A 27,442-nucleotide genomic window follows, 5' to 3' on the forward strand; every position below is an offset into this window, starting at 1 on the left:
TGTTTGTTTTGGTTTTCATTGGCACAGATAATTCCCAACTGGATGAACTTAAAGGCTAAAATTTTCCATGACTTTAGCTAGTTCTCATGCATGAGGAATTTCTAACATGATTTAGGAAAAACAAAATTTGGAAATTTAGAAATAAAATCTATGTTAATTTAAATGAGCAGTACAGGTTTAAATAAAACCCTGCTGTATTATGTGTATATATGTATTCCTTTTCAAAACAACTATTCTATTGATATTTGATGGTTTTAGAGTTGTGATTTAGGCTTCCAAAATAGGATTTTGTAAATAGACACCAGATTTCCATCTTTAAAAAAAATTCAAATTGAATAAGGTTCTCATTATAGTGTTTTATACATACTAAGTAATTAATAACATTTTATCTTGATTTAAGATATAACAAATGTCTTTAAAGATATCTAAAAATTTTATATGTAAGTGCAAACAACTAGTATCTTCTGTTTATGGCTAATTTGGGTCAAAATATTATAATTTGATACCTCAGATATTTTTTGCTGACTTTTATTTTATTCCTACATGAAGTATTTAGTTATAAAAATATATAGTCAAATGAGCAATGAAGTCATAAGAAGACATAGGAAAACCTTAAAGGGATATTACTAAGTAAAAGACAATGTGGAAAGACCACATACTGTGTGATTCTGACTACCATATGACATTATGGAAATGAAAAAAAAATTATGGATGCAGTAAAAAGATCAGTGATTTCCAGGAGATGGGGAAGTGAAGAGAGGGATGAGTAGGAGGAGCACAGAGCAGTGAAGATACATTATAGTATCTATATTCTATATATATAAAATCCTAATATGCAAATAGACTGAACAGTGGAACAACTGAACAACCAGTAGCTATGATGTGTGTGGCACGTGTGGAATATGGTGGGCATTGGCTGCAGCGAGATGGTGGAGCAGGTGAGTGGGTGCCGGTCACCATCATCGGGGTGAGCCTCTGGTGGTTACTGAAAATTCTTTGCTCCCATGTGCCGCAGTCCTGCTGCGCATTCACACCTGCTGCCAGCGCTGGAGCCACCACTTGCACCCGCTGCCAGCATCCAGTGCTGGTCCCGATCGCTCAGCTCTGTCAGTGGGTGCGAGCTGCGGCTGCTGGTCCCGATCGCCCCTGAGGGCTTCTCCACCTCCCTCTGTTCCTGAGGGGGGCTAGGCACCAGCAGCCACCTGCACCAACTGCCAGCACCAGCCCCGCTCACACCCACAGCCAGTGCCAGAGCTGCTGCTCGCACTCGCTGCTGGGACCTGGTGCTGGTCCCGATTGCTTGGTGCCATCAGTGGGTGTGAGTGGCAGCTGCTGGCCCCAATTGTCCCTTAAGGCTTTTCCACTTCCTCCTGCTCCTGAAGGGCGATCTGGGAAGCAGCTGCCTCTCACACCCACTGTTGGCGATGGCCCCGCTTGCACCACTGATGGTACTGGACCCAATTGCTTCCCGTTGTCAGTGCGTGAGAGCGGTGGCGGAGGGGAGCAGAGCTGCTGGCAGACAGGCGACTGGAGGCCACAGCGAGAGGGGCTGGGCGGGGCGCAGAGGATGGGCTGAGACGCGTCCCTGTGGTCCACAGTTCCTTTCAAGGTGCACGAATTCATGCACTGGGCCCCTAGAGATACTGTAATGATGGATACATGTCATTATGTTTGTCCAAACCATAGAATGTGCAACACCCAGGAAGTGAAGAAAAGGGAACACTAGAACACTGTTGGTGGGAATGCAGACTGTTGCAGCCACTATGGAAAACAGTATGGAGTTTCCTCAAAAAATTAAAAATGGAACTGCCATTTGACTTGGTGATCCCACTTTTAGGAATATATCCTAAGAATCACAAAACAACAATCAGAAAGAATATATGTACCCGTATGTTCATAGCAGCGCTGTTTACAATAGCTAAGATCTGGAAACAGCCCAAGTGCCCATCATAGATGAGTGGGTAAAAAAAGCTGTGGTACATTTACAAAATGGGTCACTATGGAGTTGTAAAAAAGAAGGATCTCTTACCCTTTGAGACAGCAGGGAAGGACCTGCAGAGTGCTAAATGAAATAAGCCAGTCAGAGAAAGACAAGTATCACATAATCTCACTTATATGTGGAATCTAATGAACAAAATAAACTGACAAAAAAAAAATAGATCAGAGACATTGAAGCATGCAATAGACTGATAAATTTCAGAGGGAAGGGGGTTGAGTGGGAAGAGATTAACCAAAGAACTTATATGCATATATGCATAACCCATAGACATAGACAATAGGGTGGTAAAGACCTGAGGAGGGGGTGGGAGCAGGGTGGAGGGGATAAATGGAGGCAAAAACGGGGAACATCTGTAATACTTTCGACAGTAAAGATAAATAATTAAAAAAAGTGAACCCTAATGTGAACTATGGACTCTGGACAATGATGATGCATCAGTGTAGGTTTATCATTTGTAACAAATGTACTATTCCATTGGAGGGTGTTGATAATGGATGAGACTAGGGTCAAGGTGTATATGGGAACTCTGTACATGCCTCTCAGTTGTGCTGGGAACCTAAAACTGCTCCCAAGAAAAGTCTTTAAAAATAGGAGAAACCAAGATGGCGGCATAGGTAAACATGGGAGTTTGCTGCCTCGAACAACCACTTCAAAAATACAACTAAAAGACGGAACGGACATCATCCAGAACCACAGGAAAGCTGGCTGAGTGGATGTTCTACAACTAGGAGGAAAGAGAAAAGCATACCGAGGCTCAGAGGAGGCGCAGTGCTGAAGTAAAATACTAAGGTTCGGAGTGCATGTGGAGCGGGCTGGAGGCTGAGGGCGCGGTTGTTTTCAATCGGGAGGGAGTCTCAGGCTCTGAGCTCCAGTTCCGGGCGAGTCTCTAAGGACCCAGACTCATACGGGAGAAGCGGGACTGTCTGGCATCGCTCAGAACCCTAGGGCAGCTTTCTCTCCGTGGGGCTTGCAGCGACTACTGGGACACTGAGAAGCAGAGCCTCTGAGGGCAAGACTGAGAGCAGCCATAATTGCTAATCCCGCCCTGTTGATCCCGTGGGACCCGCCCCGCCCAAGCCCTGCAGGGAGGCTTTTGCTGGATAGCCTCAGGCAAAGGCTAGATTAGCACCTCCCTAGAGATCCAGGAGCCAGGAAGCCCAGAGGTCAGAGTGGGACCATCCAGCTTTAAGCTCCGTGGAACCATAAAAGACACACTCAGGAGGCAGACTCAGTGAGCACCAAAGCCCCATCGAAGCAAGTCTAGCCCCAGAGGGGTGTCTCCAGCACAGAAGCTCTCCCACCGCAGACACAGATGATTCTCACAGCCAATTGACCTGGAGGTCAATTCCTCACAGTGATAACTACAACAATCAAGGCTTAACCACAACAAGACTGTGCACAAAGCCCACAAGGGGGTGCACCAAGAGTGTCTACCTTAGGTAATTGGGACACTTAGCACAGAAAGGCACTCTATCGACACAGCGAAGCATAAAAAAATGCCGAGACAAAGAAACAGGACACAAACGACAGAATTGGAGGAAAGCAAACTGTTGGATATAGAGTTCAAAACCACACTTTTAAGGTCTTTAAAGAACTGTTTAGAAGCCCTCGAAAAGACTGGTAAGACCGCCGATAAATGTAGTGAGATCCTCAAGAAATCTAATGAGACCCTCGATGTTGTGATAAAGGACCAACTAGAAATTAAGCATACACTGACTGAAATAAAGAATATTATACAGACTCCCAACAGCAGACCAGAGGGTTGCAAGGATCAAGTCAAAGATTTGAAATACGAAGAAGCAAAAAACACCCAACCGGAAAAGCAAAATGAAAAAAGAATCCGAAAATATGAAGATAGTGTAAGGAGCCTCTGGGACAGCTTCAAGCGTACCAACATCCGAATTATAGGGGTGCCAGAAGATGAGAGAGAGCAAGATATTGAAAACCTATTTGAAGAAATAATGACAGAAAACTTCCCCTACCTGGTGAAAGGAATAGACTTCCAAGTCCAGGAAGCGCAGAGAACCCCAAACAAAAGGAATCCAAAGAGGACCACACCAAGACACATCATAATTAAAATGCCAAGAGCAAAAGACAAAGAGAGAATCCTAAAAGCAGCAAGAGAAAGAAAATCAGTTACCTACAAGGGAGTACCCATACGACTGTCAGCTGATTTCTCAACAGAAACTTTGCAGGCCAGAAGGGAATGGCAAGAAATATTCAAAGTGATGAATACCAAGAACCTACAACCAAGACTACTTTATCCAGCAAAGCTATCATTCAGAAGTGAAGGCCAGATAAAGAGCTTCACAGATAAGAAAAAGCTAAAGGAGTTCATCACCACCAAACCAGTATTATATGAAATGCTGAAAGGTATCCTGTAAGAAGAGGAAGAAGAAGAAAAAGGTAAAGATACAAATTATGAACAACAAATACACATCTATCAACAAGTGAATCTAAAAATCAAGTGAATAAATAATCTGATGAACTGGTGATTGTAATAGAATCAGGGACATAGAAAGGGAATGGACTGACTATTCTTGGGGGGGGGGGAGAAAGGGGTGTGGGGGTGAGTGAAGAGATTAGACAACAATCGTGCACCTATGGATGAGGACAGTGGGTGGGGAGTGAGGGCAGAGGGTGGGGTTGGAACTGGGTGGAGGGGAGTTATGGTGGGAAAAAAGAGTAACTAATGTAATAATCTGAACAATAAAGATTTAATTTAAAAAAAAAATATGCCCTAACCGGTTTGGCTCAGTGGATAGGGCGTCGGCCTGCAGACTGAAGGGTCTCAGGTTCAATTCCGGTCAAGGGCATGTACCTTGGTTGCGGGCACATCCCCAGTAGGAGGTGTGCAGGAGGCAGCTGATCGATGTTTCTCTCTCATCGAGGTTTCTAACTCTCTATCCCTCTCCCTCGCTGTAAAAAATCAATAAACTATGTTAAAAATTATTTAATATATATATATACACACAATATATATATATATATATATATATATATATATATATATATACATATATATATACACACACATACATTTTAAAAAGGTGGTAAATAGAAAAACTATTTTTCTAATTATTAATGACATGGCTTCTTCATTTTTTATTGTTACTGGAAAAAATATCTGACTTGAAAGTTTATACCTTTAAGTATAATGTTACTAACCTAATGTTGAATATGAGCACAGACTTGTTTTTCTATAGTCTTGTTGGTTTACCAGTGAATCATCTACACGTTCTTACCCTTGTGACCGAAAGCATGCAACTGGAGCATGCTGAGTGATTAGGAAAGCTTATGTTCACTTTTTTTTCTTTTTTTAAATTTCAGTGGCCTGTGTGGAACTTAAGATGTGACCTTTATTTCATTCCAACTCCATCATTCTTATCCAAGCTTGCTGGTCCATTTAAAGTAAACAAAGAGCCTTTACTTCTCTATTTGTTCTACATTTTTGAGTGTGTTATTTTTTTAGAACCTCCTGATAAACATGCATCATGTCAAAGTTATGGGAGTTTTTATGGTCAGATAAGATGTTTACATTTTCCTTTTCTCTTTTCCCCTCCTTTCTAGAAGGAAAGGAAGCATTTAAAAAAAAATGTAACTAAGAATTCAGAATCATCTACCTCTAAAAAACTGCAGTAGGACAATACTCAATGTTAGTCTTTTTAATGGAAATAGGCACACTTAAGGAAAAGAAGAAAAATTATTGTTATTAAAGATTTAAATGTGCCCCTAGGACCCTCTATTAAGGCGCGGTGTTGTTGCTGTGATCTTAAATGTGTAAAAGACAGTCTGAATTCTAGAGCAGGGCACATGATAGATAGCTTTATAGCTATACTGCTTTTATTAAAAAAAAAAAAAGCCCAACAAGCTTTAAAGGGCAAAATAACGGTAATAGAAATTCATTGGCATGTCATGTTTTTTTCTCTTTTTATAACTGCTTTTACTGGGTCAGTTTTAATATAATTCTAAGCTGCTTGATCTAAGTCAAATGGAAAAGAAATCCATTGCAGGCTTATACATTTTAAAAAGGTGGTAAATGTGTTGAAGTTTATTATTAAGGTTTAAAGAAATGGCTTCTAATTTCAATTCAGTTACTTTTAAAATGTTGCTCGTTGAGTATTGTCTGGGTTTTCAGAAGTTTAAAGTGCATTAATATATATTTACTAGGTCTTAAGAGTTAGATTTTCTTTCATCTTTCATTTTAAATTAGATAATGTAAGAAGCAGGGTCAATATTCTGGGCTAGAATTTTGCTTGTGTGTTTGCTTGTTTACTGACTCTTGGTGTAGAAGCAGCAGAAATAATGTTCAGACTTAAAGTCATTTCTAGCTGATATGGTGGAAATGCAGTAATTTGCTGTGGGTTGATCCTCAATATCTCACTTTTTCTCTTCTGCGGAAAACAATAGGATTTAAATTCTCATTGACTGAATTTTCCAAGACTTACATATCCTTAGAATAAAAGAAGAAATAAAAAAGAAGAGTATTAAACAACATTTTAGATACCAAGTAGAGCTACAGTAGAAAAATATGTTATTTTAGAAAAGTGTTATTATAAATAACTGGTCAGATGTTGAAGATGGAAACTGAGGAGAAAAGGAAGTTTTATTGCAGATTCCCAGATATCCAAGGGAATTAGAGGTTCTCTTACTCAACAAGCTCATATATGGAAATTTGGATTTTTCAGAGAGCAGTTGACTTCCAGAAGAGTTATGTTTTTATAGGGTATAATTTCATGAACTAGAAATAGAAAACACAGTTTGATTAATTAAAGTTCAGCTTATTGATTTTTATTCCTTTAACAGCAAGTAAAATTAATATTTATACTGATTATAAGAAATGAAGATTAAATATCTGTTAGTGTGAGAATGAGAGTAATTATTTCCCATATTTTCCTTTAAAGGGATGTTTCCTGGTAACTGCCAAGTCCTTTCTTTACAGGGTGGGGCAAGTGGGAGTGTTGGGCATGGTTATGAGCATTCAAAATTGAGAACTGGAATAGAGGCAAATTGCTGTGCATAACTTGGACAGGGAGATTTAGAAGCTTGTGGGGAAGGTCCAGAAGCAGCAAAGAAACAACTAATGAGGCTGGGCAGGATGTAGGGGAACAGGCAAGAAGGGTAATTCTGGTTAGTATAGTTGCCCAAGAGGAGAGGATACCCAATGTTTGATGGGGCTTTGATGAGTGTGAGTACATCTATGTAGCCTTATGTAAATTCTAGATCACTCAATGCTTTTGGTGTAAGCAGGTGATCTTGAGGTGAATACAAAGAGCTTCCACATTCTGCTTACTGGTGGGTACTGGCCTGTGAGTTAACTTACTAGGAATCTGGGTTACATTAGACTGTAAGGTTTGATGGGGGAAAATTTGTAGGCCAAAAAGAACTCATAGTGTTATAGTTGGTCTGGCTTTGAGCTAAAATTGGTGGGTGAAACTTTAATGATACTTGCATAGCCTCAAAATAATCTAGTTAAATATTTGTTAGTTACTTTGGTGATTTTAACATATTTCCACACATTCTTTGAAACTCTCCCTCTGGGAGGTGGAGCTTAATTTTTTTTTCTTTGAGTATGGGCTGAGCTTAGTGACTCTTTTAACAAATAGTGCAGGAAAGGAGACTAACTTTATGGTAAGGAAATTTGGCAGTTACCACCTTACCTTAATTGAGCACTCAAGGTTAACATCCCCAGTCCTGAGTCATGTTGATATTGTGTACCCTGCAATGTGATGCTGTGAGAAGGCTGCTTACCTCTGTTGTATCCCCCACACCCCTTCCAAATTTATGAGCCCTGTCTAATCATGAGAAGACATCAGAAAAACCCAAATTGAGGGAAATTCTAGAAAATACTTGACCTGAATTTACCTGGAGTATCTCTTCACAAATGTTGAGATAAAAAAAACAAGAAAAGATTGAGACACTTTCACAGACTGAGAAACTTTTGCAGATTGGAAGCTGCTCCATAGTACCCTGAATTGGATTTTGGTACAAAAGAGAACATTTGAAAGTTGAATAAAGGCTGTAGCTTAATGGTTTTGCAACAATGTTAATGTCTTAGTTTTGATAAACATACCATGGTCATATAATATGTTAATTTTAGGGAACAACTGTGAAGGGTATATGGTAACTTGGAGCTATTTTTACAACTGTTCTGTAAACTTAAATTATTTCAAAAATAAAAAACATTAAAATGAACTCATTCATGAGCTTTCTTTACTAAGGCAAAGACTAGCCCTAGCCAGTTTGCCTCAGTGGTTGGAGCATCGGTCCTTGAACTGAAGAGTCTGGAGTTCGACTTCAGTCAAGGGCACATACCTCAGTTGCAGGCTCCATCCTGCACCTCCTGGGGCACATGCGGAAGGCAACCAATCAGTGTGTTTCTCTCTCCCTGTCTCTTCCACTCTCTCTCTAAAAAAAAAAAAAAAAGGAAAAGACTAAAATGATGACTTGTGAAACAACAAAAGGTTAACTCTTTGACTTAAACCCCAAAATAAATATTTATTTTCCAATATTACTCCACCATGATAATTGTTTTTCCATAAAGAAAAACAACTTGGTGCTTGAGAAAATATGGCAATTAATAAAGGTGGGAGAAATTGGGAAAACTTACATGTATGTGATGAACAGCATTGGCTGAGCCAACTGCAAGGTGAAATTGCTATTCAGAGATTATAAAGGAATATTTATTCATCCATTCAATCATATATGTTTGCCACCTAAAATGTGCCAAGTCCTGTGTTAGAAGTAAAATGTGATCCTGACGAGGTTTCTGGCCTTCTGAAGCTTACACCATAGCGACACCAAAGCTTTTGTATTACTCTTTGGAAATGTAAGCCTCTGGATAAACAAGGATTATTTTGAATGTCTATCTAAGTAAGTAAAATTAAGCATATAAATGTGAGTTAAACATATTCTTAATGCACTTAATCAAAATGAAGTCTGCAAACACATGGGAAATGTTAATATAACTTTCTTTTTTTATGTAAAGTGTTATAGGATTTTAAAAATGTGAGTTTTGGAAATCATAAAAAAGGCACAGAAATGGATTAATTCCAGTTAGTAAAATGGAAAAATTTCTTCACTGGAGAATTTTCCAACAAGTCAAAATTTAATAGATTATGTATATATAGAATTAAATATTATTACAAATTTTACCCTACAATAAAGAACAAAAGCAAATATTAAAATCACTTGATAGCTACCTGAAAGTATTATAAATATAATACTTTATCAATGTTAACAATTCAGTAGTTATTATAGTAATTATTATAGTCTTTTATTGTACCTTTTAATGCTTTATAAGTATAAAATTATTTAGTCTTCATATCTACCCTAAGGTTGATACTATTTCCTCAGAGAGCCTGAGTCTACATTCTGTCACTAACTAGGTGAATGACCTAGTTAGAATGGGCAAGTTATTCAACGACTTGTACTCCAACTTCCCTCTTCATAAAATGGGTTTAGTAATAATGCATGGAATTATCATAAAGAGTAAATGTTATATTACAATATATGTAATGTATTTTTTAAATATATGTGAGGAGAAGCAGAATGCCTGGATATGGTAAATGCTATAAAAGTGTTATGATATTACTATACTCAAACCAAAAGTGTTTTTCATTCTGATGATATCTCTTTTTTTTAAAAAAAATTATCTTTATTGTTGAAATTATTACAGATGTCCCCTTTTTTCCCTGTTGACCCCTTCCATCCCACCCCTGTACCCCCCAGGCCTTCACCACATTATTGTGTCCATGGGTTATGCATATATGCATATAAGTTCTTTGGTTAATCGGTCTCCCCACCCCCCACCCCTGCCTTTTCTCTGAGATTCATCAGTCTGTTCCATGCTTCTGCATCTCTGATGATGTTTCTTTCTTCAGTTACTTTTTATTAGTGGGAGTAGGAGCTATGGCAGAGCTGTAATCTCATGGGTAGGGAGCCATAGTTGTTTTATATACATGCATATTAGTAGCCCCTAGCACGGTCCATTGCATGTTATAAATGCACATAGAAGTCATTTGTTAGATATGTAAGTGTATGAAATTGAATATGATTGATTATACTTATATTAAGACAGTTTTTAACATGTTCTGCTGTTTTGCCTAAAAATTGCTTTTCTGTAGAGCCTGTTGGTAAAGACTTCTGACAGTTTGGGTTTTCTCAATTTGGATTGCCTCTACATAGACACCTTCTAAGTCTAAATGCTAAGATTGTCAAAACATTTATTGAACAAATGGAATGCTTTTTACATGTCATGAAAGATTGTTCCAAGTATAAATTTTTACTTAAATTTAACATAGAAACAAACCCAAACAAACACTTTTGTGGTTAACTTTTGACATTTGTATTAGTCCCCCCCCATTTTATTAATGAGAGAAAAATGTAGAAAAGAATGCTTTTCCCCCCTCCGTGTGCAGTATAGTTTGAAAAGCCAGTTATCTGTTGCAATTAAATGTCATATGTGTAATAATGATGCAACAAGCATGTTTCTACTTTGATGAGATTTTTTTCATAATTTGGAAAATTAGTGAGCTAGTTTTTAGTATTATATCTAAATAGTTGAGCAGATAATACAACTTTTAAATACCATTATTTCAGGAGACAGTAAGCTTTGCTTGTTTCCAAGAAAACTGTTAGCTGTCTGCACTTTCTGATTGTGTAACAAAATACCCAAAGATGGGGAAAAGGTGAAACTGAGTGAAAATTGATTAGGAAGATTAGGAAGATTAGGAATTTGCTTATATTTGATTCTAACTGGAATGTTCTTAGGATTTCAGTGAATGAGCAGGTTGTAATTCCTTTATATATGTTGTACAACTCATATTCATCCTTTTCTGCCTTTTCTTAGCAAGTCCTAATAGTGTCTTTCAGTTTTATATGTATTTTTGTCTGATACACATTTCCCTATCTCTTTCATTCTAGGCATTGAAGAAACAAGAAGCTAAAACAGATGATGAGGGAGTAATGCAAAACAAGCTAAGACAAACTGAAACTGAGAAGAACCAAGTAAGATTTTGAAAGTTATTTTTCAAAGAGTAGTACTGTTTGGGGCCAATGATATTTGTTGAGTGCCGAGATCCTTTGTTAGAACTCAATGAAGCCTTTATGGATTGATGTGGAGTCACTTGGATTGAAGGTTCTGCCACTTTGCTACTTGCTCTTAGAAACATGTACAGGTTGTTTGCTACCTTATTATCTGGCCACTCACCTTTTCTTTTCTTTTTTAAATTAAAAAATGTGTTTTTTGTTTATGTTTTAGAGCAGTGGTTCTCAACCTTCCTAATGCCACGACCCTTTAATACAGTTCCTCATGTTGTGGTGACCCCCAACCATAAAATTATTTTCGTTGCTACTTCATAACTGTAATTTTGCTACTGTTATGAGTCGTAATGTAAATATCTGATATGCAGGATGTATTTTCGTTGTTACAAATTGAACATAATTGAAGCATAGTGATTAATCACAAAACAATATGTAATTATATATGTGTTTTCTGATGGTCTTAGGCGACCCCTGTGAAAGGGTCGTTCGACCCCCAAAGGGGTCGTGACCCACAGGTTGAGAACAGCTGTTTTAGAGAGAGAGGAAGGGAGAGGGATAGAGAGATAGAAACATTGATGAGAAAAAAATAACAGAAACATTTATAAGAGAGAGTCATCAATTGGCTGCCTCCTGTACCTCCTGGGGATCAAACCCACAACCCGGGCACATCCCCTGACTGGGAATTGGACTGTGGCCTTTTGCTTCAGAGGTCGATGCTCAACTGCTGAGTCACAATGGCCAGGCAAGGGTATGTTTTTTATTGATTTTGAGAGAGAGGAAAGGGCGGGGGGGGGGGGGGGGGGGAGGGGGGGAGAGGGGAGAGGGGGAGAGAGGAAGAGAGAAGGATTGACGTGTGAGAGAAACATCAATCAGTTGCTTCCTGTATGTGCCCCTAGTGGGGACTGAACTCAAAACCTACGTATGTGCTCTGACAGGGAATCAAACCCACAACTAGGTATGTGCACTGAATGGGAAGTGAACCTGCAACCTTTGGTGTGTGGGATGATGCTCCAACCAACTGAGCCACCCAGCCAGGGCTAAACTTAGATATATAAAAACTTTGGGAATGTTATGGATGTTGGAAATATTAGGAATATAAAATATAATAATTATCAGTTGGACGAAATATACTTTGTCATTGGGTTTCTGAAATTTTTATTTTAATTCAGTTCATGTGATACATGTACTAATTTAAAGACAGAATTGCTGTAGAATTTGAATTAAAATGGTTTCAAACTGGAAGGAATTTCAGACGTTGTTTAATATACAATCCTTATTTTAGAGGCAACAGAAAGGAGGCCTAAGGAAAAGAGATTTAAACAAGGTCATAGCTGGGATGGAACCGTTTAGAACCCAGCCCTTTTGAAGTATGGTCTGGCTCACTTTTTGTTATGTAGTTAACATATTTTAATGGAAACATTAATATGTTTATAGCAAGGTATTTATTATTCCATATTATCTTCTGAAAACTTCCTCTCTTTTTGCCCTTTAAGTGTCCATATAATTTAGTGAACTTGTGTCCCATTGGACATTTTTCTTTATTCTTTGTTGACACTCTAGCTTGAACAGGAATTGGAGCTATCTCGAAGGTTACTGAATCAGTCAGAAGGCAGCAGAGAAACACTTTTGTATCAGGTAAGTCTATGCAAGCTATGATAAGCTGCTTTTAAATGAAATCAGGATTGAATTTCCTTCTTTATTAAATGTCATTTGAAAGGAAAAACTTAGCTCTTGAATAATTGTTTCCTAAGGAATGTATATCAGTATACATAAGTGAAAGATGAAATCCTCAGGAAGATTCTGAGAAAAACACCAGCCCAAGTTTCCACTGTGACTGTGTATTTTGCTGATGGCTGTTCCAACTTTGGTCTTATCTCTCTTAGCATAACCAATGTAAAAGTGAGACTGGATGTGTAAGATAAAATTTTCCCAGGGGCTTAATTTTCCTCAAGGAGGCATTGGAGAGTGAAGGAAGCAGCAAAATGCATAAAACAGACTTTTGCATGTTCAGGTTACTTTGTATGCATTATTGTCTTGTATTCACATTTTCAAGATGCTATCTGCCCCCTTTTAACCAAACCCAAGGCTTACTTTTAAAGCATAAGATTTTGCAGCCTATTAGCCCATAGTGGGAGCTTGGCGCTTCTGATATTTAAAGTTCAATAACTTGAAATAGCTATCTTACATACATTGGATAAGGGCTTATGTTTTCCAACTAACTGCTTCTCTACCTGTATTTAATATAAAATGCAATTGTCCCTTCCTCTGTTTTGAAATGTGGGTTTCATAACTCATTACATAATATGCTAGATAGGCAAAGATGTCAGAAATCATATAGATGTTCAGAAGTGGTATTACATTTTGACAATTAGTGCTGAAAATACACTATCTCACCTGTTTTACAAAACCTTTAAAAATGTTCCTTGGCTTTATTTTGCAGCCAGTGGTCCATTGGAATTAATGTTGGCAGAGTTCAGCCTTTCTTTTTTGGAATTTTATATTTGTATTTAGTTCCACTCTGGTTTTTTTTTTGGAACTTTGACTTGTACTTTATAATGTCATCTTTTGAAGTAAGAGATTTCTGTGTTTGGGTTGTCATTGTGACTTTAGCTGACTCTTGGCCACTGCTAACTTGTTTAATGCTCATTGGGGACTTACCTGGGATGTGCTAGGCAGTTTGCTAGCCTCTACAAATACAGAGATGAATAAAATAGCCCTTGATCTCAAGGAGATTACAGTTTATTCAGTAGCGTTTATTGCTTATTTATTTGGAGTAGTACTTTGATATAAAAATATGCTAACTGTGATCATTTTTCTTCAGTTTACCAATCAATAGACCAAGTTCACATGAAATAAACGAAGTGAAAAATATGAAAACATACAGTATTTAATTGGTGGTGGTTTGGGTTAATAGTAGTAGGTCCAAATAAAGGTTTTATTAAAATGCGGTCAAATTCTTTGTCACAGTAGACACAGAGAAGGGGAGAAGACATTCATTCTTTGTGGAAGGAACGAGAGGAATAAAGAAATGGAGCAAGAGACTATTCCATGGTTTGGCATGACAAGGAAATTAACTTGGCTTCAACTTGTGCTTGCCACAGCCCAGTAGAAGTAAACTTTTTCCCTAGGAAAATAATCTGTGAGTTCAATTATTCTTTTTTCTTTACTTTTAAAACTTAATTTTGACTATATGTATTTAGGTGGAAGAACTCCGTACACAACTTATGAAAGCAGAAGGCGATCGAAAGGGTTTACAACATCAAGTATCTCAGATTTCCAACCAACTGTCAAACCGTCAGGATGAACAAGGAGATGACCGGAGGTTTAGGAGAGGTATAATTCTGATTTGTAAATATGTAGGGTTTTAAAAAAAATCTTTCTTAAAATACTTGCCATTTTCAGAATTGCATTCTGTATGTTGTGCTTTTGTCAACCTATCTTTTTTATTATTATTATTTTTAATTGATTTGAAAGATAGATAGATAGAGAGAAACATCGACTTGTTGTTCCACTTATATATGCATTCATTGGTTGCTTCTTATATGTGCCCTAACCACACCCTTGGCATATCAGGATGATGCTCTAACCAACTGAGTTACCCAGTTAGGGTATCTTATCTATTTCTTTATCTACCACAAGGTTTTCAAACAAGATAATAATGTAGTATCCAATTATTTTAAAAATAAACTTTATTTTTTAGCTTTGTGTTTATAGCAATATTGAGCAAAAGGTAGAGAGATTTCCCATATACCCTTTACTCACACACATGGATAGCCTCCCCCATTAACATCCCCCAAGAGGGATAAGTTTGTTATAACTGATGCACCTACACCAATGTGTCATTGTCTTCCAAAGTCCATAGTTTACATTAGGATTCACTCTTGGTGTTGTGCATTCTGAGATTAGACAAATATATAATGACGTCTAGCCACCTTTATAGTATCACTGGAGGCCTGGTGCACAAAATTTGTGCACGGGTAGGGTCCTTAGGCCTGGCCAGCGATCAGGGCCGATCTGTGGGGTGACCAGTGGGGTGATCACAGGGCCCCTGATGGCACTTGCCTTGGCTGGCCTGGTGCCGCCTGCTCGCCAGCCCTGCCTCCTGCTGCCAACGCCAGTTGCCTCCCTCTGTGAGGCAACCAACGGGGTGACTGGGGGGCTCCACTCGCACTCTTTTTGGCTGGCCTTGGGCCTGCTGACTGGGGGCAGCTCCTGTGTTGAACATCTGCCCCTTGGTGGTCAGTGCGTGTCATAGCAACCAGTTGTTCCGCTGGTCGTTCCGCTGTTCGGTCGATTGGCATATTAGGTTTTTATTATATAGGATAGAGTAGTTTTTATTGCCCTGAAAATCCTCCGTGTTCCACATATTCATCTCTCTCTCTCCCCCTAAACACATGACAACCACTGATCTTTCTACTGTCTCCATAGTTTTGCCTTTCCAAATTCTTATAGAGTTGGAATCATATGGTATATAATTTTTCAAATTGGCTTCTTTCACTTAATAATGTGCCTTTAAGTTTCCTTTATGTATTTTAATGACTTGGTAGTTCTCACTCTGTCTCTTTTTTAAACATTTTCTGGATGTACCACCATTTACATTCACAGTTTACATCCTATGAAGGCCATCTTGTTTGCTTCCAAGTTTTACCAGTTATGAGCAAACTAAACATCTGAGTACAGATTTTGTGTGGACATCTTATCAACTTCTTTTAGTAAATACCAAAGAATGTGATTGTTGGGTCGTATGCTAGGAGTATATTTAGAATCTTTCAAACTGTCATTGTGTTGCTTTTGCTTCATTGTCAAAGATCAGTTCACTTTTTATTCTGTCCCATTGATCTGTTTTTTCCACCAGTGCTGCTCTGTTTGATTTACTGTAGCTTTATAGTAATTCTTGAAGTTGGGTAGTGTCAGTCCTCCAGCTTTGCTCTTCTTTTTCCATATTGTATCGGCTATTCTGGATCCTTTGGTCTCCATATAACTAATCAGTTCATCAATATCCACAAAATAACTTGCTGGGATTAGCATTGAGTCTGTAGATTAGGTTGGGAAGAACTGACATTTTGACAGTATTGAGTCTTCTTATCTATGAACATGGAATATCTCTCCATTTATTTTGTTCATCTTTGATTTGTTTCATCAGAGATTTTAGTTTTCCTCATATAAATTTTGTTAGATTTATACATACATATTTAACTTTTGGATGCTACTATAAACGGTATTGTGTTTTTAATTTCAAATTTTACTTGTTTGTTGGCTGTACTTAATATCCAATTTCTTTTTTTTTTTTTTTTTAAATATATTTTATTGATTTTTTACAGAGAGGAAGGGAGAGAGATAGAGAGTTAGAAACAATGATGAGAGAGAAACATCAATCAGCTGCCTCCTGCACATCTCCTACTGGGGATTGTGCCTGAAACCCAGGTACATGCCCTTGACCGGAATCGAACCTGGGACCTTTCAGTCCGCAAGCCGATGCTCTATCCACTGAGCCAAACCTTTTTGGCGATATCCAATTTTAATGTCTTCTCTGTTTGATTTTTAAACATATTTCAGTTGTCAAACCTGTTTATGTCATGGAGCTTTCTCTTAGAAAGGGCCAGCAAAGCCAGTAGTGGAATTTTTCCAGTTTCCTGCTTCTTTGCCTAAATGTGTGTGTGTGTGTGTGTGTGTGTGTGTGTGTGTACTTGTTCTTATATTTAAATTTAAAATACCTTTATGTTTTATTTTTTTACTTTGTCTTATCTCAGTTTTCTATATTTACAATTAAATTTAAGATCTACCTTTTTTGTTATCTGGAGATTGGTGACAAAAATTAATCACATAGCAGAAGTACTCATGAATCATATGACTTTTTTTCCTTTGTGAATTAGGAATATTTTGTGTTTGAGGAGTGTTAGAATAGCCTTTCAGTTAGTGGAGGTCTGGATCTAGGTGGTGGAGTCTAGTGATTCTAGATATATTTCTTTTTGAAAGTTAAGGTTAAACAGAAATAGTGACATTGAGATTTTATAATGATTTCTAATACACTAGTCCTGATTGTTTGGCTTGGAAGTTACATTAATTATGAGATTTCCTATTCCAATGCCTAACTTACTGGAGGAACTCTCGTAAGCATTTGCTGTATATTATCAAAGTCAGGGAAGGTAAATATTTTTTCATATTCCCTACACATAACTCAGTATGTTGCCTATGTTAGAATTTACACATTGCCAGAAAATTTTCACTGGATGGCAAACTGTAGCATACCTATCAATATACTAGTATATATATGTATGTATTTTTTTTCTTATCCTCATTTGAGGATATGTTTTTATTTTAGAGAGAGAGAGAAGGAGAGAGGGAGGGAGGGAGGGAGGGAGAGAGAGAGAGAGAGAGAAGAGAGAGATATTGATGTGAGAAGAGAAACATTGATCCATTGCCTCCTGTGTGTGCCCCAACCAGGGATTGAACCTGCAATGTGGGTATGTGCCCTGACTGGGAATTGCACCTGAGACCTTTTGGTGTACTGGATGACGCTCCACCCAACTGAACTACACCAGCCAGGGCTATATATCTTAATATATTTTCATGCCATTAAGTTTGCCTAAGCTTTATATGATGTTTCTATATATTTATTATATATCCTATCTAATAAAAGAGAAACATGGTAATTAGCCGTACATCCGCTACCCTTCCCATTGGCTAATCAGGGCAATATGCAATTTAACTTCCAGCCAAGATGGCGGCCGGCAGCCATGCACTGAAGCGAACAGGGAGGCTTGCTTGCTCCAGTGACGGCGGACTCCAGTGTTCCCCGCCTGACTTGCCGGCCTCTGAGCTGCAACTCTAAGCAACTATGTTGCAAATATAGAAGCTAAACAAAACCCCAGAAACCTGCTTTAGTCAGCCGGGCTTCAGCCAGCCGGACTGCAACATTGTATCAAATACAGAAGGTAAACAAAGGCCAGAAACCTGCTTTCAGCAGCTGAGGCCTCAGAGCTAAAGCTGGCCCAGAATAAAAAAAAAAAAAGAAAAAAAGGAGCAGTTGGAAGCTTCAGTCACCCGCCAGCCTGAAAACAGCCCTCAGCCCCTCAGCCAGACTGGCCAGGCACCCCAGTGGGGACCCCCACCCTGATCCAGGACACCCTTCAGGGCAAACCAGCCAGCCCCGACCCGTGCACCAGGTCTCTATTCTATATAGTAAAAGGGTAATATGCCTCCCAGCACCGGGATCAGCGGAGCAGCGAGGCCTCCCGGCACCGGGATCAGCGTGACAGGGGGCAGCGCCCAAACCCCCTTATCACCCTCTGGCTCTGTGTGTGACAGGGGGCGGGGCCACAACCTCCCTATCTGCCCTGCTCTGTTCATGACAGGAGAAGGTGCCCCAACCCCCTAATCAGCCCTGCTCTGTGCCTGATAGGGGGGAGCTCCCCAACCCCCTGATCGCCCTGCGGCTCTCTGTGTGACAGGGTGCAGCGCCCTAACCCCCTGATCGGCCCTGCTCTTTGGGTGATAGAGGAAGGCGCCCTAACTCCCCCCCGCCCCCCCATGGGCCCTGCTCTGTGTGTGATGGGGTAGAGCCATAACCTCCCCATTGGCCCTGCCCTGATTGTGACAGTGGCGGTGCCCCAACCCCCTGATCGGCCCTGCTCTGTGTGTGACGGTGCGGCGCCCTAACTCCCCCCCACCCCCTCGGGCCCTGCTCTGTGTGTAACGGGGTAGAGCCATAACCTCCCCATCGGCCCTGCCCTGAGTGTGACAGTGGCGGCGCCCTAACCCCCTGATGGGCCCTGCTCTGTGGGTGATAGAGGGCAGCGCCCCAACCCCCTCATCCGCCCTGCTCTGTGTGTGACAGGGTGCGGCGCCCTAACTCCCCCCCCCCTTGGGCCCTGCTCTGTGTGTGACGGGGTAGAGCCATAACCTCCCCATCGGCCCTGCCCAGAGTGTGACAGTGGCGGCGCCCCAACCCCCTGATGGGCCCTGCTCTGTGGGTGATAGAGGGCGGCGCCCCAACCCCCTGATCCGCCCTGCTCTGTGTGTGACAGGGGGCGGTGCCCCAACACCCCTATCGGCCCTACTCTGTGAGTGACAGGGGGGAGCTCCTCAACCCCCTGATGGGCCCTGCTCTGTGCATGACAGGGGGGAGCTCCCCAACCCCCTGATGGGCCCTGCTCTGTGTGTGACAGGGTACGGAGCCCCAACCCCCCTGATGGGCCCTGCTCTGTGCATGACAGGGGGCAGCGCCCCAAACCCCTGATCCGCCCTGCTCTGTGTGTGATGGGGGCAGTGCCCCAACTCCCCAATCAGCCCTGCTCTGAGCCCGACCAGGGGCTGCACCTAAGGGTTGGGTCTGCCCTCTGCCACCCGGGAGCAGGCCTATGCAAGCAGGTCATTATCTCCTGAGGGGTCCCAGACTGCGAGAGGGCACAGGATGGGCTGAGGGACCCCCTCTCCCCTCTGAGTGCACAAATTTTTGTGCACTGAGCCTCTAGTATATATATATAATGTCAAATATATTAAACTTTATTTTTGAGTTTATTTTAATATTAGATTATTCACCAGATTTTCGTAATGATGCATATAGGGACTCTTATTTTTTTTAGAAAAAGAGACTCTATGGTACATTTGTTGTAAGTTTTATTTCCTTATAATATCTAGTTATTTTTGGTGTAAATATTTAAGAACTAGAAGAATCTCTTTTCTGAACTATTTACCAGGGTTTAAAAAATTTAAAATGACCTTCTTTACCTTCTTTTAACAATTCTACAGTTTTCATCTTTATAAAATGTTTGTATTATTTTTTAAAAATTGTACGTAAGAAATGACACTCATTGTCACACTTTGGCTGCTGTGTGTTCCTCCGCCCACTACAAAAGGCTTTCCTCCTTTCTTCTAAAATTGACTGCTTAGTTTACTAACGTTCTCCACAGTCAAATTCAAGGACTCTTGCCATTACTTACCTTTCTTGACCCCTGTTTATTTGCTCTTCCTGTTTGGAACTCTTCCACTGACTTAAGAGCTCCTATTCTTTCCTGCCTTGTTTTCATTCCTTCTATTCAAATCTTTCCCCTTTGTTCACAGTTTGTCCTTTAAATGCTGGTGATGTCTAGAATCCTACTTATGGCTTTTCTCACTTACTACTTCTCTTATTTAGTCTTCTGCTTTACTATCACCTATAAATGATCGCTACATCCCGCTCTACTTCCTCTCTTACCCTTCAGCCCTCCCAATGGGGTTGCTCACTGGACATCTCTATGTGCTCTTCCATAGTTGCTCAGTCAACAGATTTAAATCTGAATTCATGTTTTCCTCAAAATCCATTTTGTTTCCTATCTCAATTGATGGCATCCTCCTTTATCCAGATATCCAAGCCTAAAATACAAAGAAAATTCAAAATTATTCCTTCTTCCCTCCATCTAATTTGTCCTGATATCCTGTCTATTTATAGATCCTGATAGCTCTTAAATGTTCCCTACACTCTTTTTCATTCCCACTTCCCCAGTGGAGGCATGCTTCATCTCATCTAAATTACCCTCTTTACTTGTCTTATTCTAGTTCCTCTGTAATCTGTCTTCTTTACTGCTGCCACAGGTACCCTTCTAACACACAAACCATTCAATTTATTCTCTTGATTAAAACCTCTCACTATAATTTATTGAGCTCTAACTACATACAAGGCATTATACTACTCATTTTACATTGTCTCCTTTAGTTCTCACAACTACTCTACGAGAAAAGTACTATTTTTGTTTCCCTTTTAATTATTAAAAAACAAACAAACAAAAAACCACTGAGGAACAAAGTAACCGAGTATCTTGCCTAAGGTCACATTTGTGGGATGTAGCAGACCCAAATCTTTTTCTCTCCAAACTTGAGCTCTTAACTGCTATCCTTTACTAACCCATCACTGTTTAAAATGAAGTGTATGAAAAATCTCTGGATGTGGGAGGAGTGTTTGTGACATTATTTATGTTTTATACCTTTAGTTTTAAGTATTTTAATTTGGTTAATGTTTCATTATATAGGTAGGTATGTGTATATAACTAATATATATATATATATATATATATATATATAGAGCCATGCTACTATTTTATATGTATCTATATTATGAAACATACCAAAATATTATATGTCTACACACCAATATATATACTTCATAAAATATGCGTATACATATATGTGTTTATATATGTATTCATATGTATTATCTCCATATTTTATATAACATATACTCATACTAATATTATTGTTCATGTACATATTATTATATATTATAAAACATATATATTAATAGATATATATTAGGAGATATAGATGTTATATGTGTACACATATACATATACTAGAGGCTTGGTGCATGAAATTTGTGCACAGGAAACGGGGGGTGTCCCTCAGCCCAGCCTGTACCCTCTCCAATCTGGGACCCCTCGGGGGATGTCTGACTGCGGGATCAGGCCTAAACCAGCAGTCGGACATCCCTCTCACAATCCAGGACTGCTGGCTCCTCACCACTCGCCTGCCTGCCAGTCTGATCACTCCCTAACTGCTCCCCTGCCAGCCTGATTTATGCCTAACTGCTCCCCTGCTGTCCCAATCGCCCCCAACTTCCCTCCCCTGCAGGCCTGGTTGCCCCCAACTGCCCTCCCCTGCCAGTCATCTTGTGGCAGCCATCTCTTATGATGACATGGGGGTGGCCATCTTGTGACAATGTGGGGGTGGCCATCTTGTGATGATGCGAGGGTGCAAGAGCCACCTAGGATTTTATTAGTATAGATATTAATGAGATAAAGCATTTATAAAATTAGTGAATACATATAGTCGTAAAATGAATAAATACATTTATACTTAAACAAATATGCATAATTTTAGGTTGTAGACCTAGCAGGGGTGGGTCAAGTATGGCCCATGGGCCAAATCCAGACTTTTGTAAATAAACTTCACTGGAATACAGTTGCTCCCAATCATTTATGTACTGTGTAGGTTATTTTTGCAATACAGAGGTACAGCTGAGTAGTTGTGCCAGAGGTCATGGCTAAAATATTTATTATCTGACCTTTTACAGAAAATGTTTGCTAATTCCTTATCTATAGGATAAATTCTAAGCTTTCTAGCAATGCCTTAACTCCCTACTGACCCTCTTCCCCTCCCTCATATGTGTCTGCTACATAAAGCTACTGTATGTGCATTTACCTGAATATTAAATATAGTTTTGTATCTCAGTGCTTTATGCTGTTTTCTTTCCCTAAAATATCACCCCAACTGCATCTCCTTTGCCTGGTGGAATTTAGTATCTGTTATTTAAATCTAACTTAGTTCTCAATTCTTCCTACTTGAGTTTTTCACTAAGATAAAGTTAATCACTCTGTGCTTTGGACTATTTCTGTATAATAACCATTATGCTATACAGGAATATCTATATAGTATTTGTCAGTGTTCTTATCATGCTATTAAAATGCCTCTGTATCTTCCATCCAAAGGACATTGGACATTTTAAACACTTAGCAATTTCTGTTTGAAACATTTTGGTATTTCTAAAATTTGAATGTGTCTTATAAATGATCTAGAAATTTGATTTGGTAGTATTTCTTTCCATCTTTCCTTTTCTGGAAAGGAAACTATTGGAAAAACAGTAGTTTTAAATGTATATGTTCCAATTTTTGACATCTTAGATTCCAGGAAGTTCTTTATGTCTTGATTCTATTCTTGTACTGCAAGCTCATTGAGAAAGGGTCTTTGCGTTATTTACCTCTGAAGATGATGGTATTAAAGTGTGCTCTGCATCATAGACCAAGTGTCCCATGTTGAGCTAAATACTAAGTCACTTTTATTGTTCAGTGACATAATTTCAGGTAGTAGTCCCTAGAATTAGTAAATGAGTGGTCATGCACAATCAGAGAGTCAACAGCATCATGTGTTTATGTTGCAAGAAAAGTATTTTGTTGTGTGAACTTCAGTTGGAAGTAGCTAAGTTGAAAATTCTTTCAGAATTTTTGTTAGACTTTGAAGGTAATGTGGGGATGTAAGGAAAATGAAAGGAAAAGAAAGGTTTAGAATTTTCCTGAAATAAATTGTACTGGAAAGCAGATAATGTTTTAAGTTTTAATATTAAAGTGGAATAATATTGTAGAAAACTGCATGAGACTTGAAACAATAGACTGACAAATCATGAAGTCTGTTGAGTGACAGTGTTAAATAAGTGGATTATGTTAGCTGGAATATTAAAACATCAAGGCTTTGTACCATTTGAAAGTACATTCTTTTAAGAATAAAGAACAGCCATCAAGCTTTACGTTTTTTCTTTGAAGGTGTTGAGCGAGAAAAAGAGAATCTGGAGAAGCAGATGTCGGAGCTAAGAGTCCAGCTGAGCTTCAGTGCCATGGCCTCTGAGCTGGAAGAAGCGAAGCGGTGCATGGAGCGGAAAGACCAGGAGAAAGCACATTTGGCAGCACAAGTGGAGGTGACTTTGCTGGTTTTAAGCCATATTCAAAGGACTTTAGTTTTGTTTCACAGAATTGCTTAATGCATATTTTATATGACGCCTAGAGGCCTAATGCACGAAATTCATGCAAGAGTAGGCCTTCCTTCCTCTGGTTGCCAGCACCCAGGCTTCCCTCGCAGCCCTGGCTTCATCCGGAAGGACGTCCAGTCTAATTAGCATATTATGCTTTTATTATTATAGATTGTGATATTTTATGAATGCTAGTTTGGGTATAGATAATGTAAAGTTACATAGAAATTTCTATGGATTCATTTCTTTTTCATTTGGATCTCACAGACAGGAATCTATTAAACTTGAAAATATTTTTGTTCTAGTATCAATCGAGCTCTTCCTACAGATGGAAGGGACCATTCTTCTCTGAAGGAACAGTGAAGTATCATTTATTTTGGGGGTGAAAATGGCAGAAGGCACAGCAGAAAGGTATTACTGACATTTCATCTTTGAAACCATACAGGCTTTCAAATCTCTAGCTGTTCTGCATGAGGGATAGTTGTGATGTCTGTATTAATTCAGGATTGTATAATAATTGTAAATGATGTAACCATGAGTGAAGTGTAAGTAGGCAGCTACCATTTCCTGCTCACCTTTTTTCTGGCACAGATGGGGTAATTATCAGAAAATATTAAAAATCAAAGGAAAGAACTTCATTTAAAGAAAATGGCTTAATTTCAATTATCATTATGCAAATTAGGTCAAACATGGATGACACACTTGGAAGTACTAGTAGATCTGTATCAGTCCTCTGTGTGGTTTTATTAGTGAAGCTGTGTTTTACTTGTAATAAGTTGCCACATTTGAAGATTTCCTAAATTATAATAAAAGTTAGAAAATTGCTGTTAAAAGCATCAAACTTTATATCATCCAAAGGAAATATTTAATGTGACTCTAGTTTCTCTTTCATCTTGTCATTGAGTCAATAGAAAATGTATTTTAGATTTGGTTCAAGATTCAAATTGTAAAGATAATGAAATATTGACATACTCTTTGCAAAGCCCTCTACATGTTTAATAATTTCTTTTCAGAAATATTCTCAGAGCATTTGTAATTGTAGGGCTTTTAAAGTTTGTTTCATGGATATTATTGTAGCCTTTGATCCTGCTGACAAAAGTGCTAAAATATGATTATTTTGCCAAAATTAGGTGTTTTTAAAAAACTATACTAATGAAGATCAAAGGTAGAAAATCTCATTGCTAAGCTGTTGATGACCACATGTTGGTCTCTCCTCCTTCCATCCCTCCTTCCCTCCCCTTTCTTCTTTCCTTCCTTTCCATTATATGTGTGTGTTTCATTTACCACTAATGGAATAAATTGAAAAAAGATCTTTGAATATGAAAAACAATTGGAAAGAGAGGTTGAATATTACTCACAAATCAAATACTTAATGACTGTCTATTATGTGCTAGGTACTATTCTAAATGCTAGTGACATAGCAGTGAACAAAAACCCAGCATATTTCCTTTTCCCTATGCAGGTGACATTCTAAAATTGATGCAGAAAATTCTTTGAATTTGTCTCAAGTCTAATTCAAAATCCTTTTGGATGATAAAAGAGTTTTTCCCCAGTTGCCATTGAAAAGGTAGTAATAAAAAGACATCGTTCATCTTGGAAGAAATAACTATTAACCAGTTTTATTTTTTTCTTATTTTCAAAAGTGAAATAATTAAATTACATCAGTTGTTTCAGATTTAGTGACACTTATGATTATGACTTGTTTGTATTTCATACCTTGTGGAGGCCCATTGAATATCTTTATTTCCAAGCTATTAGTGAAATCTAGTGTAGACTTTGTGAGAGATAAATCATGGATCAATTTAACTCCCAATATTTGGGAATTTTATTGAAATTTAATTCAAAAGCATTTACTGGTAATCTCTGCTTTATTTTTAGAAAGTTTTAGGTTATACGGGGTATTATACATTCTATAAAAATGTAAATTAATCTTCTTTAGTTGTTTTTTAAGGGCCAAATATAAATAAGATGCACAGAATGAGATTATTGGTCAGCCTCAAGAACATTTATATAGTTACATGCCTTTTAGTTTGTTTGATCATTGTGTTTATCCTTTACTTGACTTTCTAACACCTCTCCTACAGAAACTCAAACACAGTTTTGTCAACTCATTTTTTTCTTAAACTTCCCTAATCCCATCTGGTTTTTCTTTGTTCCAGTTATCCACTGCTTCTGTAATGTCCTTCTTTTGTGCAAATCCTAAACCTTATTCTTTCTGAAGCATTCTTGGATTATATCAATTACAAGCCATAATCCTTCCTCCTGAACCATCCTTTGCCCACATCTCTGGTGTTCTTATGGCATCTTTCTCACACTGTATTAAAGTCATCTGGGATATTTTTTTAAGATTTAAAAATGGGTTGAAATAAAGGAGAAATGGGGTTGCAGAAGAAAGCTTCCCTGGTATGAAGACAGATTAAACTCTGATGTCCTTCCTTACCTTAGTGGACATTGTGCATGAAGGCCTCATCCTCACATCTGGAAACTTGAGTTTTCTGTGTCCTAGAATTAATGTGATCTGGGAGTCTGGTTCATATTAACACTAAAACTCACAAGAGAGCAATATATAAGAGTGCCAGTTCATTGATGTACCCTGCTGGAGGCCTATACTGATATTTAATTAACTATTTTCCTATGCAGAGCACTAGTCTCTCAATTTTCTATACCTGGGTTTTGGAAAGCTGAATTAGTAACCAAAAAATTGCTTGATGAACACAGAATCAGAGAAAAATGATGTCTAAAGAACTGTTTGTTCATGCCTATGGTAAGGCTTCCCCACCCTCCATCTCTTTTTACAGAGTTCTTGTAAGCAGAAATCATGTTTACTTCACCAGATTCTTTCTTCATTTCTGGAATGTGTTGAACTGACTTTTTTTTTGGTCTTTCTAACAATCTTCTCTGCTTTCACTCTGATGCTCAATCTTCTGTTTACATTTTCTTTTGATATGTTGCTGTGCAAAGATTTTGCTCCTGGCCATTTACCAGTATGCATTGATTTTACAATTCAAACTTGTGGCATTCTGGGAGCCACTTATGAATTAAAGGCATCTCTTTTCAGATCATTGATGAGTGTGGGTTAAGGATCAGGTCTTGCCTCTGAATCCCTTTGTGCTCTCCTTTATTGTCTTACCCATATTGGGCTCTGAATGAGTGATTGTTGACTGAAATAAAATACTAAAGAGCATTTTTTATGGTTATATTTTAAAGCTAACATTGTTGTCCAGTCATTCCTTAAAAGCACATAATTTCTGGAAGAGTTGTCAGTATTCAAGAGGACCTTTGCTCTTTCTCACTAATTGCATTAGTTTTTGTTGATCCAGAATATATATTTTAAGCAGTTATTTTACACTGGGGGAAAAACAGTGAAAATAGCTTGTAAAAAACCCAAATGAAAGCTATGTTTGAGTTTGCATAATTTACCTTTCAAATTGTACCTAAGCTTTTAAATCTTGTATGTGCATAGAAAATACTGAGTGCATTTTTTTCCCCTCTAAACTTGAGTTGAACCTCATTAACCTTGATAGGCTATTTGTATTCATAAGAATTTCAAGCATCCTTGATCAATGATTCCCCCTGATTTAATCTCAGCCTCCATCTTCCATCAATTTATTCTTCTTGGAAAAAAAATTTGACTTTTAAATTCAATGAACTTCAAAGAAAGAAAAAAACAAAGTGCTGTACATAATTTAGATTAATTGTTGAAAGTGATAATTGAGTGACAACTGACATGATTATACATTAGCATAAACTTGGGACTTAATGCCAACATTTACTTTTAAGAAGAGAAAGGGTAGTGGAGAACAAATGGTAATCGATAGTAACTTTTTAAAAAAATATATATTTTATTGATTTTTTACAAAGAGGAAGGGAGAGGGATAGAGAGTTAGAAACATCGATGAGAGAGA

General features: G+C 38.5%; 1 protein-coding gene across 3 annotated transcripts in view; it reads left to right on the forward strand.

Annotated features, from left to right (window-relative positions):
* CEP128 (centrosomal protein 128) overlaps positions 1 to 27,442 on the forward strand; it is a 345,267-nt gene that overhangs the window by 88,901 nt on the left and 228,924 nt on the right. For all 3 annotated transcript variants that reach the window (XM_070415562.1, XM_070415572.1, XM_070415580.1), the window contains 4 exons: positions 10,925 to 11,008; positions 12,605 to 12,679; positions 14,245 to 14,377; positions 23,335 to 23,486. In XM_070415562.1, the coding sequence (XP_070271663.1) occupies positions 10,925 to 11,008; positions 12,605 to 12,679; positions 14,245 to 14,377; positions 23,335 to 23,486 (444 nt within the window). The remainder of the gene's footprint in view (positions 1 to 10,924; positions 11,009 to 12,604; positions 12,680 to 14,244; positions 14,378 to 23,334; positions 23,487 to 27,442) is intronic.

The sequence above is a fragment of the Myotis yumanensis genome, unplaced genomic scaffold (genome assembly GCF_028538775.1).
Source record: "Myotis yumanensis isolate MYYU_CA2020_CCGP unplaced genomic scaffold, mMyoYum1.0.hap1 SCAF_1, whole genome shotgun sequence".
In the NCBI taxonomy this organism is placed as follows: domain Eukaryota; kingdom Metazoa; phylum Chordata; class Mammalia; order Chiroptera; family Vespertilionidae; genus Myotis; species Myotis yumanensis.